This window comes from Centruroides vittatus, unplaced genomic scaffold, assembly GCF_030686945.1.
Source record: "Centruroides vittatus isolate TY-2023 unplaced genomic scaffold, ASM3068694v2 contig_400, whole genome shotgun sequence".
Lineage (NCBI taxonomy): Eukaryota > Metazoa > Arthropoda > Arachnida > Scorpiones > Buthidae > Centruroides > Centruroides vittatus.
This window is the reverse complement of record NW_027122215.1, coordinates 2,089,309-2,105,508: the sequence shown is the minus strand read 5'-3', so window position 1 is coordinate 2,105,508 and position 16,200 is coordinate 2,089,309. Positions and strand designations below refer to the sequence as shown.

General features: G+C 32.6%; 2 protein-coding genes across 2 annotated transcripts; both read right to left on the bottom strand.

Moving 5' to 3' along the window:
- Positions 1-288: 288 nt before the first annotated feature.
- On the bottom strand, positions 289-16,187 carry LOC136976521 (uncharacterized). Its single transcript, XM_067271824.1, has 5 exons — positions 15,992-16,187; positions 3,468-3,600; positions 3,264-3,394; positions 503-636; positions 289-431 (listed from the first exon to the last, which is right to left on the bottom strand). The coding sequence occupies exons 1-5, from the start codon at positions 16,048-16,050 to the stop codon at positions 289-291; spliced, it is 600 nt and encodes a 199-aa protein (XP_067127925.1). The 5' UTR covers positions 16,051-16,187.
- Positions 12,379-13,165, bottom strand: LOC136976498 (C-reactive protein 1.1-like). Its single transcript, XM_067271800.1, has one exon. It carries the CDS (start codon positions 13,113-13,115, stop codon positions 12,408-12,410), a length of 708 nt encoding a protein of 235 aa, XP_067127901.1. The 5' UTR covers positions 13,116-13,165; the 3' UTR covers positions 12,379-12,407.
- Positions 16,188-16,200: the final 13 nt, after the last annotated feature.

Here is a 16,200-nt window from a genome sequence, read left to right as displayed (position 1 = left end):
TTCGTTTTTTATATACATAACAAGTTGGGAAAGTAAAAAGGAGTCGGATTCGGGGAGATTTTTGACGACTCCAACTCCACAGCCCTGATTTTAACTCTTCCATAACTTCTTACGAACCAATCATATACCGATAATTTTACTAAAAACTAAAGGTTATCTATTTTCATTTTATTATATATAATTCTTGAATATATATTGATATTAAATTAAGCAAGAATTTAAATGCATAGAAAATAAATTTCAAGAGATTTAAAAGATTCGATTACATCGAGTGTAAGGTCAAATATGTCATACACAATCAAAATACAAATTTATTGTATATAGAATATTTAAAAATAATTTTAATTTTCTCACCTGAATCTTGATGATTTCTTTTAAGTTTTGTGATGTCAACAAAATTTCGTGTTCGGTCTTTTCTAAATATTTGTTTACTAGAATCAGATATATAAATTAATTATAAATAAAATCATTATTAATTTAACAATAATCTCTAAGTATTTACTTCCTTCCATAAATTCAAAGTTTTGTTTATTATTATTTCTATTTTCATCGACCATTTTTTGCATAATTTCAGAGAGAGTTGATAATTTCAAAGAATGCTCTTTTATATCATGAGAAATTTTTTCTAAGTATACCCTAAACATGAACAAAGTCAATAATTTAATGATAAATACGTGTTCCGCATAAGTCATTTTAATTATAAATATTCTAAAAAAATCAAGACGTCCTATATTTTAATATTTAGAGAAATATGTTCAGTTATTCTTGGGAACATTGTTTATATACCGATTTTAAAAAATAAAACGATAATATATACAATTTTATTCTGGTTGTATCTAGAATTAAATCAATTTTTTTCCTCTAACTTGAGCAATGTAAGCCTGAACAACTATATTAAATAGAATAAAGAATTGTAATATAACTATATGAATATCAACTATATGTAACAATGAGTATGATTAAAAATTCCTCTTAGTGCCCATATGTATACAGTCGATTACGCTTAATTGGGACACACTGGGACTAATCCATTTTGGCCCAATTAAGCGGCTGCCTCAATTAAACGAACTAATAATAAATTCTATAATAAAATATGCAATCCGTCGGTAAAAAATAATAGTTAGGCACCTATTTCAATGCTTTCTTAAACAAAAATACAGAAAATATTTGTACTATAAATTTGCCAGACTCACGACGATAGATAACTGATTCGCATAATGCTAGTGTTGCCAAATAGTTGAGACGTACTGTACGTACGTACACAAGGTTGACCATTCGATCCGTTCCTGATCGAACGATTTTTCCTTTCTTTCTTTTTAGTTGGGACATGTTCTAACTAAAAAGGAAGAAAGAAAAGGGTTCGTCCAAAAGTTATTTTACGGCCTTCCTTTGAGAACAGTTTCCTTTACTTGGAGATGGGCCACTTCGGCGGGAGTGTCCGTAGAATCTGTCAGCTCCGAATGCTGGTCTCAATGATCGGATGGCTGCTGACCGAATCTAGAAGTAATTATGCACACAATACCTTCTAAGAGAACTCTAGCTCAGTCGAGAGACCTCGAAAAATTGTCCGGGGGGGACTTTGTCCCTTCGCTTTTAAGGGAATCGTCTGGTCCAATCCGGAGCAGGGTCAGGCTCGAATTCAGATCCGCCTCAGACGAAATACACGGGGATTTCGTCTGAGTATGCTGACCCCCTCCGGAAAACCCGAACTGCCCGAGCAAAAGACAAAATCGCTTTGTCTCTGTCAACCGTTAGGCCTACACGACATTAGTATATCTTCGGAAGATTATGGGCCGGGCCAAATCTCAAAGAACGGAAACCAAACTAATAAATTAATGCATTATTTATATTATTGCTATATATATATATATATAGAAAAAATTTTCAGTTCACATTAGAAAGATTTTCCAATTTGACCTATTGAAACATCAGGTAAAAATACGATAATAAGAACAAAAATATGGTTTTTAGTAATAATTTAAGAAAGCAGTACCGGTTCATTCTTTTTTTATCAGTATATTATTCTGCTGATATATAGTATTAGCTTATACTTAAACAAATTTTTCTCAGATGAAATCAATTTATATCATTAGTAAACGTGGCAATTTGAATAAATTCAAGTTTGTACAAATATTTCAAATTAAAACAATTAAGCCTCAACAATAGCAAGATTAATTTGTGAAACTATGACTCGTTACAGAAACTCGGGTCAGAAAACAGATTTTATGAATCTAATTACTAATACTAAGATTTAGTTAAATCAGTAATTCTCAAACTGAGCGCGCCTCTCTGGGAGACGCGAAGAAATCATTATTATTTATTTATTTTCAAGTACAATTTTTTTCACGCACTCGTCTATTAGTTACAGTGTAATATAACATTAAAAACATCCGCAATTTACATATTTATTGTATTAACATTATTACATTGTAAGTTATCGTTATGGTTATAACCACAATGTAGTCATCACAATATGAAAAGTTGATTTCATTTTTAAATCTATAACAAAAACATTTATTGCTAAATGGAGAAACTCGTTTGTCATTAATGAGATAATGTCTGTAAAAGCAAATGGTTATATCTCTTGAAAGATACAAAGAAAAGAAAACCCTGAATTTAAAAAGTTACGAATAAATTAACAATATACTTCTACAGCTATTGGAGAAGCTTGAGAAATGGAGAACTCCATGCTTAATTCCCTTTTTCTGAGTTATGATCCAAGAGATTGTCATATATTCGCGAAAAACTTAACAGTCTAAGAACGGATTGATTCACAACAATAAGCTGAAGCCCGATCACTATGGTCATCTCATCGAAAACAATTAAAAAAACAAATTTATTTAATAAAATGTACTGGTACAAAAATATTTTAATAGTTGAAAGTTTTGTTTCTGAAATTATTATTGAATTTTGAATTCCAAAACAAGTCCTGCTTGTTTCATTTATATAAATGAGAAGTGGAAATTTGACATATTTGCAATTTTATTTTGAAAATAATAAAATTTGTTATTTTAATTTCAAGATATCTATTTTTTAATATAATATTCTTGTGATTATATTGTAAATATTTTATGATCTATTATAATGCAAAGTTAGGCTTTGTATATTTTAAGAAATATTTCGTATCAAAGGCTAATTATTTGATCACTAATAAATAATTAGTGATCAGCTGATATTTTACTAAATTTTAGCTCTTTTCTGGGTAGTAAAAACTTCTAATAATTATGAAAATTAGATACTTATTATAAATTATAATTGATTACTTTTCATCTTTTTCCTTAGCATCCATTAATAATTTTGAAACGTTTAACATTTTATCCGTATTTTTTCCAAAGTCTTCTATCAACGATGCTTTTCTTGTTGAATTTAGGGATGTAGTAATTTGAGACGGTTCCTAAAAATATATATGTAGTATATGTATAGCAAATAGGAAATTTTAGCCAGTATATAAAATCCCATAATATTACCTCTTTTTCCGACTGTGAGAAATGATCGGAAAATAGTTCTTGAGAACTTCTAACCTGAGAAAAATCAAGAGATTGTAAACCATGTTGATTGAATTCTGATTCTTGAAAATCGCATGAACCAAGAAAATATTTTCTGCAATAAAAAAAAATAGTGTATGTTACAGCCAAAACCCGTTTTTAGTTAGAACGCGTTTTAACTAGTTGAAACTAGTTTATACTGGATGTCTTTGTTAAAACCCGTTTTGTCTAGTTAAAACTAGTTTTAACTAGACAAAACTACTTAAACTAGTTAAAACTAGTTAAAACTAGTTTTAACTCAAATTCATTTTTGACTAGCAGTAAATTCTAGTTTTAACTAGACAAAACGGGTTTTGTCTAGTTAATTTACGGCTGTACATGTTTTGATTTTAGATAAAATTAGTTTTAACTTTTAACATTAGTTAAAACTAATTTTAGCTACATAAATATGTTTGTGAAAAATAAAGTTGTGTGTAGTGATTCGGGGGAAGATGCCTAACATTTTGCTTATGAAGGAAATTATAGCGATATTTTGGGTTTTGGAGGCCTCTAACGAAAATATATTCTTAAGCATGTTTTTCAAATTAAACTTTGGAGTGTATGAAAAATAATTGTATATTGTCTTTGCAATGACGACTTTTTTACTGTCTGGCATTTTAAGCACCTCACCCCAAGTATCCGGGTGAGATGCCAAATGCCATTAGGGTAAGATAACAAATATAATTGCATAAAATTAATTTTGGAATATCTTAACCAAATTTAATTTATTGCATATGTAGTACAAAGTACTTCATAGTAAGTATAACAGCGCAGTATAAGTATTGTTAAGTTTCCGCCCGTTCTAACGTGCTCTATAGCTAGCTGAAAGCTTTTTTCAGTCCAAAAACTTTTTGAGAAATCCTTATATAATTTCTATGCATATCTTGCAATAAAACGAGAAAATAAAAATCTATTAAAAATAGGCATATTAGAATTCAATTAACAAAAAATAGGCATGCCCCAAGAAAAATGTGGCATCTTCTCCATTTGTCAGGGTAAGATGCCTGCGTTGTACGTGTTCTAGCATGTCTGATCAGGATTGGCGGTAGCTCACAATGGAAACTTTAGAACCTTAACTACATCACACATTAATTCCACAATTTTTAATAAATTCTATTTTAACTTTTAGTTTTAAAATGATTCTAGAAACATTTCACAACAAAAACTTCGTTCTTATCTTACTTTTATTCTTCTCGGATGTAGAAAATGAGATAACGGTAGCAAACTACAGCTTTCCGCACTCAATATTGGCCCAACGATTCACCATACAAACACACAATATCTGACGTCACCGTTTGAAAATATCAAAAAGTAGGCATCTTCCCCGCTTACCATCTTACCCCGAATCACTCTATATGTTGCAGTCAAAACCAGTTTTTAGTTAGGATACGCTTTAACTAGTTTATACTGGATGTTTTTGTTAAAACCCGTTTTGTCTAGTTAAAACTAGAATTTACTGCTAGTCAAAAATGAATTTGAGATAAAACTAGTTTTAACTAGACAAAACGAGTTTTAAAGACATCCAGTATAAACTAGTTTCAACTAGTTAAAACGCGTTCTAACTAAAAACGGGTTTTGACTGTAACATATATACATTTTTATTAATATCAATCAATCAATCAAACATTTATTTATTTTGGCTTCCGCTTATGCAAACGGGTTACAGAACTCGCAGCAACATTATTAAAATACAAACATTGTTATATTTATTATCTAATTACAATTATGTATAACTTAAATTTATAGGACTGTGTTAACATGCTTAATGAATAACAAAAAAAAAATTTATAAATTTTACATAACATTAAAGAACTTAAATTATCATCGTATAAACAAATCATACTAAAGTCAGTTGTCAAAAAGTTTCCTTTAAGTCAAAGATGGGCAACCGGCGGCCCGCGTTAATATTTTTTGCGGCCCGCGTCGCATAAAATATTAATAAATATATCAATTTCTCAGCTTAAGGAAGCATGCAGCAAAAATTCAAACGTTATTTTCTACAACTTATGTATGTGAATAATTTTTCCGCGATGAATTTAGTAAAAATTAAAACAAGAAACTGGGTAACAAACACATCGAAACTAATTTAAAATTAGCAGTGACGAATATTTAACCAAATATTTCCGATATATTACGTTTACATCAGTTTCAGAAGCTAAATTAAGTATACATATGCTAATTTATAATTATATATGAATAAATAATTGTGATTTACCGAAATTTTTTTTTCTCTCCTTTCTCTTGTATGCGGCCCGCGTCAGTTCAAAAGTTTTAAAATGCGGCTCTTACATAGAAAATGGTTGCCCATCCCTGCTTTAAGTGTTCAGTAAATTCGCAACATACAAACGATTCTTAACATTTTCAAAAAATCTATTATATAGAGGACAATTGGAATAAGCTGATATATTAATTCTGCGACCATTTAATGCAACAGTATATTTATTAATTCATAATTGCATTATTAAAGATTTAATCTTATAGTTTAAATTTGATAACAGATAGGTCTAATACCGAAGTGTCCATGGGAAAGATAGAAAAGTTTCAAAAAAAAAAAAAAACACTACACTTTTGCTCTATATAAAGAATATCTTGAGCCCAATATTTATCTTAATAACTGGAAAAGTTCAGCTAAAATTTTTTTTAATCAAGAAATTGAACAAAATTAGCAATTGAATAACCTAAATCAGACAATAAATGTTCGACTAAGGAAGGAAAAATTATGACGAAAGAATTACTACTTATGAATTTCAATTTGTTATAGACCAACTTTCTGAGGTCAAATTCTGGTAACTCTAAAATTTTAAACCAGTATCTAAAAATGATCAATGCTAAACGTATAGCCATTGGCGGTCGACTCAATTCGAATCTTAAAACGGGTCCAGGTCCGACCGATTAATATGAAATATCGATCTGATAAATTTCAATTGAGTCTTCTGTAATTCATCGACAAAAGACGGACCCCAAACAGGAAACAAATCCCAAACTTAAGCGTATCAAAGAATCAAACAATGGAAAGTATGACTTAATAGAGGACTACTTCATTCTAACCATGAGCTTTATTAAATTAGCAAGTTTAAGTTTATATTTCAAAAACAATTTATCTAAGTGAAAAGAAAACGAGCCCTGTAGAGTAAAATAGATACCCAAATATTTTAAGACGAAACAACCTCCAATTCAGGGTTAGATAGATAAAACATCAGTTTTTCCCAGCCTGACCCTCTCCGAAAAACCATTACTTTGGATTTACCCTTATTAATAAGTAGTTTAGTAGACTTACGATAATCCTGTAGAAGGTTAAGTTTCCTCTGAGGGCCAATAGGAGAATACAAAAATATTACAATATCGTCGGCAAACAAGACAGTTCGGCTCTACCTTCGGTGATATAGTATTATGACTATGAAAAAAATCCGAGAGATCGTTGACAAATAAGTTAAACAAAATAGGATTAAGTGGTTCACCCTGTGGAAGACATTTATTAGCAATTACCGCTTCTGAAATACAACAATTAACTTCAATTTGAAAGGCGATACTAAAAAACAACTTGTAAGTTCTTCCCTCGCCCTTCCTCTTCTTTGCTTCCTTTTCCTTATCCTCTCTCTTTCCCCCCTATTTACTTATTCTGCCTTATCGTCCTTTTTTTTCTTTCCCTATTTTCCTTTCTCTTTCCCTATCATCCCCTTTCTGTCCCTTTCTCTCACTTTCCCCTTTTCCCCTTTCTTTTAGTGTTTCCCCCTCTCTTATCTCCTTATACCCACTTTTTCCCTGCCCTCCTCCTTTACGCCTTTTCTCTTTTTATTCCTTTTTCTCTCCTCTCCTCCCTTTTCTTTTCCTTTTCCCCTTCCTTATCCCCTCATATCTTCCTTCCTTCCCCTTTTTCCCCTTTCTCCGCTTTGTCTCTTTTTTTTCTCTTCGTCCTTTTTTCTGTTCTCTTTATTTTCCCCCCTACCTCCTTCCACTACTAAACTCCACTACACCACCCCTCCCCTTCTCTACCCTATTTTTTTTTTTCTTTTTTTTGAAAATCTGGAGCTTTGGAATTTGAAATGAAACTGAAAATTTTCTTTTTTTTTTTCTTTTTCCTTTTTTTTTTTTTTTTTTTTTTTTTTTTTTTTTCTTTTTTTTCTTTCTTGTCTAAACCTTTTGCCTCCTCCCTTACCCTTATTAATAAGTAGTTTAGTAGACTTACGATAATCCTGTAGAAGGTTAAGTTTCCTCTGAGGGCCAATAGGAGAATACAAAAATATTACAATATCGTCGGCAAACAAGACAGTTCGGCTCTACCTTCGGTGATATAGTATTATGACTATGAAAAAAATCCGAGAGATCGTTGACAAATAAGTTAAACAAAATAGGATTAAGTGGTTCACCCTGTGGAAGACATTTATTAGCAATTACCGCTTCTGAAATACAACAATTAACTTCAATTTGAAAGGCGATACTAAAAAACAACTTGTAAGATTAATAGAAGAGAAAGCTTCGACCATAAAATATCGTGATCAATTGTATCAAACACCCTTGACAAATCAATGAATCCAACATATAATTTATTACGTTTCTTAGCTAAAACTAATTGCAAAATTCTAAGAAAAAATGAATAAATTGTGTCCAACACCTCTATTCGCTACAAAAGCACCCTGGCTAAAGAAAATAACATGAGACAGCTTAAGCCATAGTTTCAAACGATTAACCAATAACGGAGAAAAAAAATTTTCTAATTACACTGATTAACAATATTGGACGATAATTCAGAGGAGCAGAATTGTTATCTTTCTTATGTATCATTTTTTTTTAGCACATATCCTTCCAAATAGTAGGGAAAGAATAATTAGTTTTAAAATTATTAAGTAAAAATAAATCGTTTATAGCATTAATCGAGAGAGATTTAATCATCTCAGCCTTAACCCATAAGTACCGTTTTTCGGATTTTCTCCACATCTAACGTGGAGAAAATCCGAAAAACGCCTAAATAGGAACCAGTTTCCCTTAGAAAGACCCCTGGAAAGCAGATCGTCCAAGTGTCGCGTTGCCCGTTGCCATAACTAAACAAACAAACGATTCTAGGCTATATCGCCCCGTGGTAAAGTGTGACGTAATTGTCATGTAATACTAGTTGTATGCGTTTATGATGGTAGTAACGTGGGGAATAATGTCTTCCGGGAAGTCTTTTAGGGGTAACTTACCCCTAGTCAGACTTGGAGAAAGCTCCACGTGGCCAGCCCGTCCTGGCAACGCGCGAACCCACGACCGAACTCCAATGTTCAGGGAACGGAACCACTTGGCCACTTCCGGGTTTTCTTCATGTTTATAATACCTAAATAGGAGGCTAGTTTCCCGTAAAAATCCTTCAGCAGATCGCCCACGTATTGCCGTATACAAATAAAATCAAATTAAACTAATACGTGTATTACGATTTTTCTTGTTTTATTTATAGTTTATCTTAGCTTTAATACATAATATACTTGGAACGAGTATACGGTCGTAATCAATCCAAATGAAAATACTTTCCCAAACCAATTCTTCATATTTTATATTCAATTCTTCCTTCTTTAAAAATTTCCAAATATTCTTGCTCTTTGATTATATTCGTAAAAAATATCATCAAATACTTAAGAGCTTTTGCAATCATACTGCTTGGCAAATTTCCATATTCTGATATAATTCTGACTGTTTATACGATTAACAAGAAATGTAGGCTACGGCATATATTTACTAATTTATTTATAAGAAATTGATCAGCAACGTTAATTAGTTGGAAAACATTCTGAAAATTGACAATTTGGTGAAAATTGCTTGGCATATAAGCGAAGTCGATAAACTTGCTCAACATGTCTGCAGATATATTGAGAATGATTATCTTTGTTCTACGTTGGTAGTTGATGGGGTTGTTACACAAAGATTCAAAGTAAGGATTGCTTTATTTTATTTCCCAATGGGAAATAAAATAAAGAAGTTGATCAAAGTATAGCATCTTTTCGGATTTTTTTGGGGTATACTATAGATTACTCCCTATGGAATTTCGTGTGTTTGGGTATATATCTGAACTCAGGGGACCGAGACGAGTTCAACGATACTCTACTTTTGACCGGAGACGAAAAATAAAAAAGTTATCATACTTTTTTCCGGCGATCGCGCGATGATAGGGAGTCGCGTCGCTCTCCGCTAAGTCGGCCTCGCTATCGCGATCGGGAGTCCCGTCGCTTGCCGTTAAAATTGCCTTTAGTAGACGTTTCCCCCCTTTTTTACTTTGTTCAAGAACTACCGTGAATCGATCACTAGTTTAGCACATGGCGGCGTGTGTTGGCTCCCATACGAGAAGTCAGTCGGGCCGCCATGTTCGCTGCCATAAGTAACATTAACCGAAATGGCGATCGCGCGATGATCGGAAGTCGCGTCGCTCTCTCCGCTCTCGTATCGCGTGTTTAACGCTCCGGGAAATGACCGTAGTCCGACGTCATGGTTTGCAGACTTTACCGCAAGATGGCAGTACTAGCAACTACGGTGCCGTCTGCATGAGAGCATTAAAAAAGTATGGTAAGTGAAAAAGTGTGATAACTATTTTATTTTTCGTCTCCGGTCCAAAAATAGGGTACCGTTGAACTCGTCTCGGTCCCCTGAGTTCAAATATATAATCAAAATCTTCAAGTTCCATAGGGAGTAATCTATAGTACACCCTTTTTTTTGTCTAAATAGCTCACTCGAAATCGGATTTAAAGAGTAGTTTATTTTACTTGGATTATAATTTAGAGTTTTTAAAGAATTAACGGATAAGTTTGTTTAGAAATATATTTAATACATTTCGAAGTTTAGACAATGAAGAAAATATACACATTTTCGAGTCTATGTTTAATCCATTTTCACCAACCACAGAGGTAACAGCTAAAAACACACAAAGAAAAACTTCACGAAAAGACAAACAGCAAGTAGAAAATTCACATGGTTAAAACGATATCAACGTCAGCCTTTCTATGGAGGATCTGACGTTTTCACATTAAAAACGGAAGTATAATCTTCTTACCATACCATCAAGTCCTTAACATATTTATAACTGGTCTGACCCTCTAGTGGTGGTTCCGAGTATTCCAATATCCAATACGCGAAAAAGCCTTTTCTTTCCACGCGAAATTCCGAGTATTCCAATATCCAGAGTTATGTAACAATATATGAATGAAATTGGAATACTCGGAGGGCCAGACCAGTTATAAATATGACCACTAGAGGGCCAGACCAGTTATAAATATGTTAAGGACTTGATGGTATGGTAAGAAGATTATACTTCCGTTTTTAATGTGAAAACGTCAGATCCTCCATAGAAAGGCTGACGTTGATATCGTTTTAACCATGTGAATTTTCTACTTACTGTTTGTCTTTTCGTGAAGTTTTTCTTCGTGTGTTTTTAGCTGTTACCTCTGTGGTTGGTGAAAATGGATTAAACATAGACTCGAAAATGTGTATATTTTCTTCATTGTCTAAACTTCGAAATAGAAGATATCCAGAGTTATGTAACAATATTTAATAAAGTATTATTTTTCTTTTCATAATTGAAAATTATTCGCAAAATATAGAAAATGTATACTTATTGTTTACTGTTATGTGCTGATTTAAAATATTTTTAAGAAAAATATGAAAAGTATAATTTTGCTTTTCTTCAATAAAACTTTTATTTCTAGCTTCGATATTTGAGATATCTTTAAGCACACACGCGTCCAGCGCTGATCTGTTCTTTTGCAACTCTTCGGCATGAATCCATTATTCCCTTTTGACACCATAGCATTCCGCACTGGATACAGTAGTCACTTCATTAAAATCTCCGGCAAATTGCCGTATACAAATAAACCAAACCGAAAAAACCCCTATGTGGTCAGTCCATTAGCGAGGCGCAAACCCACGACCAACTACCGGTGTTCAGAGGTTTTATCTACTAATGTTCTTATGTCAAATTGATATAAAAGAGTGCATTTTCCAGATTGAACAAGAGACCTTTACTTTTCGGTATGGCCTAGAAACGGATCACTTTCAAGACGGTTGAATTCAGGACATGCTAAGGAAAGTTCCAAAATTCTATTTCCTAGTGATTCTTTTTACTACAGAAAAAAAGTTAATGCATAAAAAATTCAATATTAAAAAACTGATAGATTTTAATTTAGTTTCTCAATTTTTAAAGATATTTTAATATCTTAATATTTTCAGAAAACTTGACCTTGGCTGTGAATAAAAATCTTCCATACGATTTTGGAAAATAATTGTTTTAACAATTTGTTTAATTTGAAAATTGTTATCCAATTTTCAAATTAAACAATAATAATGGAATTATCGAATTTAATTCAGTTGATGCGAGTTTAAAATTCAGATAGATGAACTTCAAATAAAATGACTTAATTTTATTTAAATAAACGTTGTTTATATCCAACCTTTTGAACCGTGAACTATGGAACAGAAAGATTCAATTTGATGATGGATATTGTAATCATGATAAATAACTTCTTTAAAAAATTAGATTTCACTATCAATCATATCAGTTATTTTGACAAATTAATATAAATTTCACAGGCGTATAGGATCATTCAAATCAAATATCTTTTATATTATCATTCTTTAATGTTAATTTATTATAATAAAATATTTATATCATAAACATTTCAATATTTCTTAGATTTTCTTAGTTTCAAAATTTTGTTAGATAATCTTAAATATTATGATTTGCACTATTGCTATTAAATATTGATTTGTCTACACAACTAACCATTTTATTATATAAACAACAAATTTGTAAGTCAATTTTCATTTTTTAGATCTTTATTAAAATAATACAATTTTTTAAAATATAGAACATCTTATTTTAAATTATAGCAAAAATATTTTAATATAAATGCCAATTACATAAGTTTAAGAATAACAAAGTTCCGTCTCTGAAAATTCGACATTGTCAGTAACAATTATTTTACTCTTCATCCAAGAAAAGACATTTCCTTCCTTTCTTCCTCCTTTACATTGTCCTGCTTCAAAAATTTGATTTGGGCTCAATTCTTCATCCCAGATATGAACATCTGCAATGTCACCATGCCACGCTTGATTTGCATCATATTTTGAATCGAGAGCGTCTTGTTCTTGTCCAATGACTAATATTCCTCCCGATGGCAATGGTGTTTTTGGATAATTTAAATGAGATCTCGTAAATGTACATGATTGTCCATTTTGATAAACCTTGGCAGTTGCAGTAGCGCTAAACCAAGATGCACAAAGATAGTACCATTGACCCGGCACCCAATCATAATTACACTTAAATTCTAAATAAGGATCACCAATATGAAATCTTACTAATCGATCAGAATGATATTTATTGAGAGTGATAACTATCTGATTATCACTTTTTAATGTGGCATATGATATTACAGTCAACATATCATTATTCGTCGAGTAAAGTTTCAACCAAGAACATATAGTAAATTGTTGAAGAGATGAAAGAGTTTCAGCCATTCGAATGCGAGGATAATTTAAGTTATTTGAAGGATTAAAATGAGCTTTGATATGAATTCCGGTCATAGTGGTGAATTTGCAAGCGGTAATGATTAGAAGTATGATTAAAAGAGACATCTTTCTAAAAGTACTTACCAACAGACTTAAGTCTTTTTGACGTCATCAGATTTTTAAACATACGAAAATCAGATATAACTGACCGGTTCATTTTTCTCACGGGTAGGTATCAAAGTACTGTGTGCAAAACATATTACGTAATTTAAATCAAATAAAAAATATTATATGTATAAATAATCTTAAAATAAAATTAATTATTTATTTCGGATTAATTAAAATTATATATATATTGTATCGATTTAAATTACGTAATAATTTGTATTTTGCTTGCTTCGCACACTTAGTATTTCGATACCTACCCGTAAGAAAAATGAACTGGTCAGTTATATATGATTTTGTATGTTTTAGAGTTATTTAATTTTTACAATTAACACCGGCAGCTAGATGGCCGAGACTTACTAAACCATGTAAAAAATCCAAAATTTACGAATAGGCCTACATTGTAATGTAGACTGTTAATATACATATTCATTTTTTAAAAAAAATTATATTATGGAATATAAAACTGACAGATAGTTATATCTGAAATTGTCTATCAAACTGAATATTAAATTTATACAAAACGGATTTTAAAAAATACTTTTTTTTTCATTATCATATAGTACAATCATCTTTGTAATCAATTTAAAATAATTTAACTAAACAAAAGGAATATTTAATTCCAAATTTTCTAAATGAATAAATTTTGAAAAACAAATAAAAATGAAAATACAGCTTATTTCAGATTTTTAAAATTATCTAAAACAGTGATGAGCAACTTTCTCTGGATGCGAGTCCCATGCATTTTTACTTTCCAGGCTGACATATAACAGAAAGTATGGCGATCGGTCAAAAAATTACCCCCAGATCTTACATTTTCGGACTCTTTGACCTTGAAACGTCGTGAAATGCAAAAAAAAAAAAAAAAAAAAAAAACAATTCGGGGTTTTTTCTGTATATATGGATGTTAGTGTATGTTTGCATATGACACGATTTTGTTCACCCTCTTTGAAGCTTATTAGCGAGGTTGAGGCCGAAGTTTTAAACGCAAAAACGTGTACGTTGGACGTTCAGCACCGCTTTCCTGTACGCCTAGAAGTTTGACAATGGCATTTGGAATGTCGAGCACGATTCCACTGACTTTCCAAACACCATTGTCAAACTTCTAGGCTTACAGGAAAGAGGCGCTGAACGTCCGACGTACACGTTTTCGCGTTTAAAACTTCGGCCTCAACCTCGCTATTAACTCCTGTGCTTTCGGTCGAAAATTTATGAAATTTTGCAGGGAGGTTTGTGTATTAGGGGGATTGAGGCCATTAAATTTTGGTGATTAAAGGTGAACGGGGTGGGGGATAAAGAAGGTCATTTGTCATATCTCGAGTAAGGTTGGATTTAATGACGATTTTACTTGCTATCAGCATTTACAATTTTTTTTACAAAAACCATCTCTACCCTCAAAATTAAGTTTTTTGCCATTTTATAATAATTAAAAATATAAAAAGTTTTTAAAATAAAATATCATAACAGACTGCGCCACACGCAGTTTTAAATATTAGAGAGGTTGAGGCGCACGTATTCAGCTCAAAACGTAAACGGCCGACGGACGAGCGCCGCCATCTGGCAATTCTATACGGTCGGTAATGGAGTTTGCTACCTCTAGAATGGCAAGTAGACGATCGGCCTAAACTTCTTCATTTTTTTGTGTTTGTGGTTAAAATTATGACGTATTTGATCGCACTCAGAGGGGGTTTAAAAAATGTTTGTAAATGCAGATTTGCTTAGTTCTAATATGTTTTATGTATACAGTACTGTATACACACACACACACACACACACACACACACACATATATATATATATATATTAATATTACATAACCATATATTATGTTTGTTTATGTTTATGTATAACAATGTTGAATATACATCACTTTTTATGTTTGGTATCCTATATGGCTGTATTATAGATTATCACCTATGGAATTTCGGGACTTTGAGTATATATTTGAACTCAGGGAACCGAGACGAGTTCAACGGTACTCTACTTTTGGACCGGAGAAAAAAAAAAAATAAGAAAGTTATCATACTTTTTTAATGCTATAATGCGGCCGGATGGCCGAGCGGTCAAGGTTAGCAGCCTGCCGCCCTGGGGGACCCGGGATCGAATCCGGACGGGTCGAAAAATCCCCAGGAATTTTTCGGGGGGTGGTCCGTCCGGATATGTCGGTCCCCGTCCCTCACCACCCGGCCGCCCCATTGTGGGCCTGGCCGAACCCATAATGGGCTTGCTATAAGAGGCCCTCTTAGTGCCCACTGGGCGGAAAGAGTTAAAAAAAAAAAAAAAAAAAAAAAATGCTATAATGCAGACGACACCGTAGTTGCTAGTACCGCCATCTTGCGGTAAAGTCTGCAAACCATAACGTCGGACTACGGTCATCTCCCGGATGGATAAGTTAGGTTTGTTGGACAAGCCGCAAAAGCGGCGCGTAGTACTAGCCGACCGTGAGCGATAGCAAGCGTGTCAGCGGCTGAGGGGCCGTAGTCCCCGAGGTCGAGGAGCGCGGGGACGTGCGAAAAGGACTTAACTCCAACTGCAGACGATTAGTGTCTTCGTGGATCAACATTTGCCTCTGTTGAAGGTATATATGGCCGACTTGCCGCCTGTTAAACACGCGATACGAGAGCGGAGAGAGCGACGCGATTCCCGATCATCGCGCGATCGCGGGAAAAAAGTATGTTAACTTTTTTATTTTTCGTCTCCGGTCCAAAAGTAGGGTATCGTTGAACTCGTCTCGGTGTCCTCAGTTCAGATATATACTCAAAGTCCCGAAATTCCATAGGTGATAATCTATACTATCCCCTTTTAGATTGTATAAAATAAATATGTACTGTACTTACGTAGGATTACTTTGAAGAAAGTCACTTGTAGATATTTGTGATAATTGCTGCGAAAACATTTATAATTGTTCACTTTTTGCTTACTTTTCTTGATTTCTATTAATATTCTATAACAAAAACAAAATATTTCGAATTTCAACTCGAAAAAGTATACATTTTTTGCATATAAACCAAGTCTGCAACAGACGATTTTTGATTTCTTAACGCCA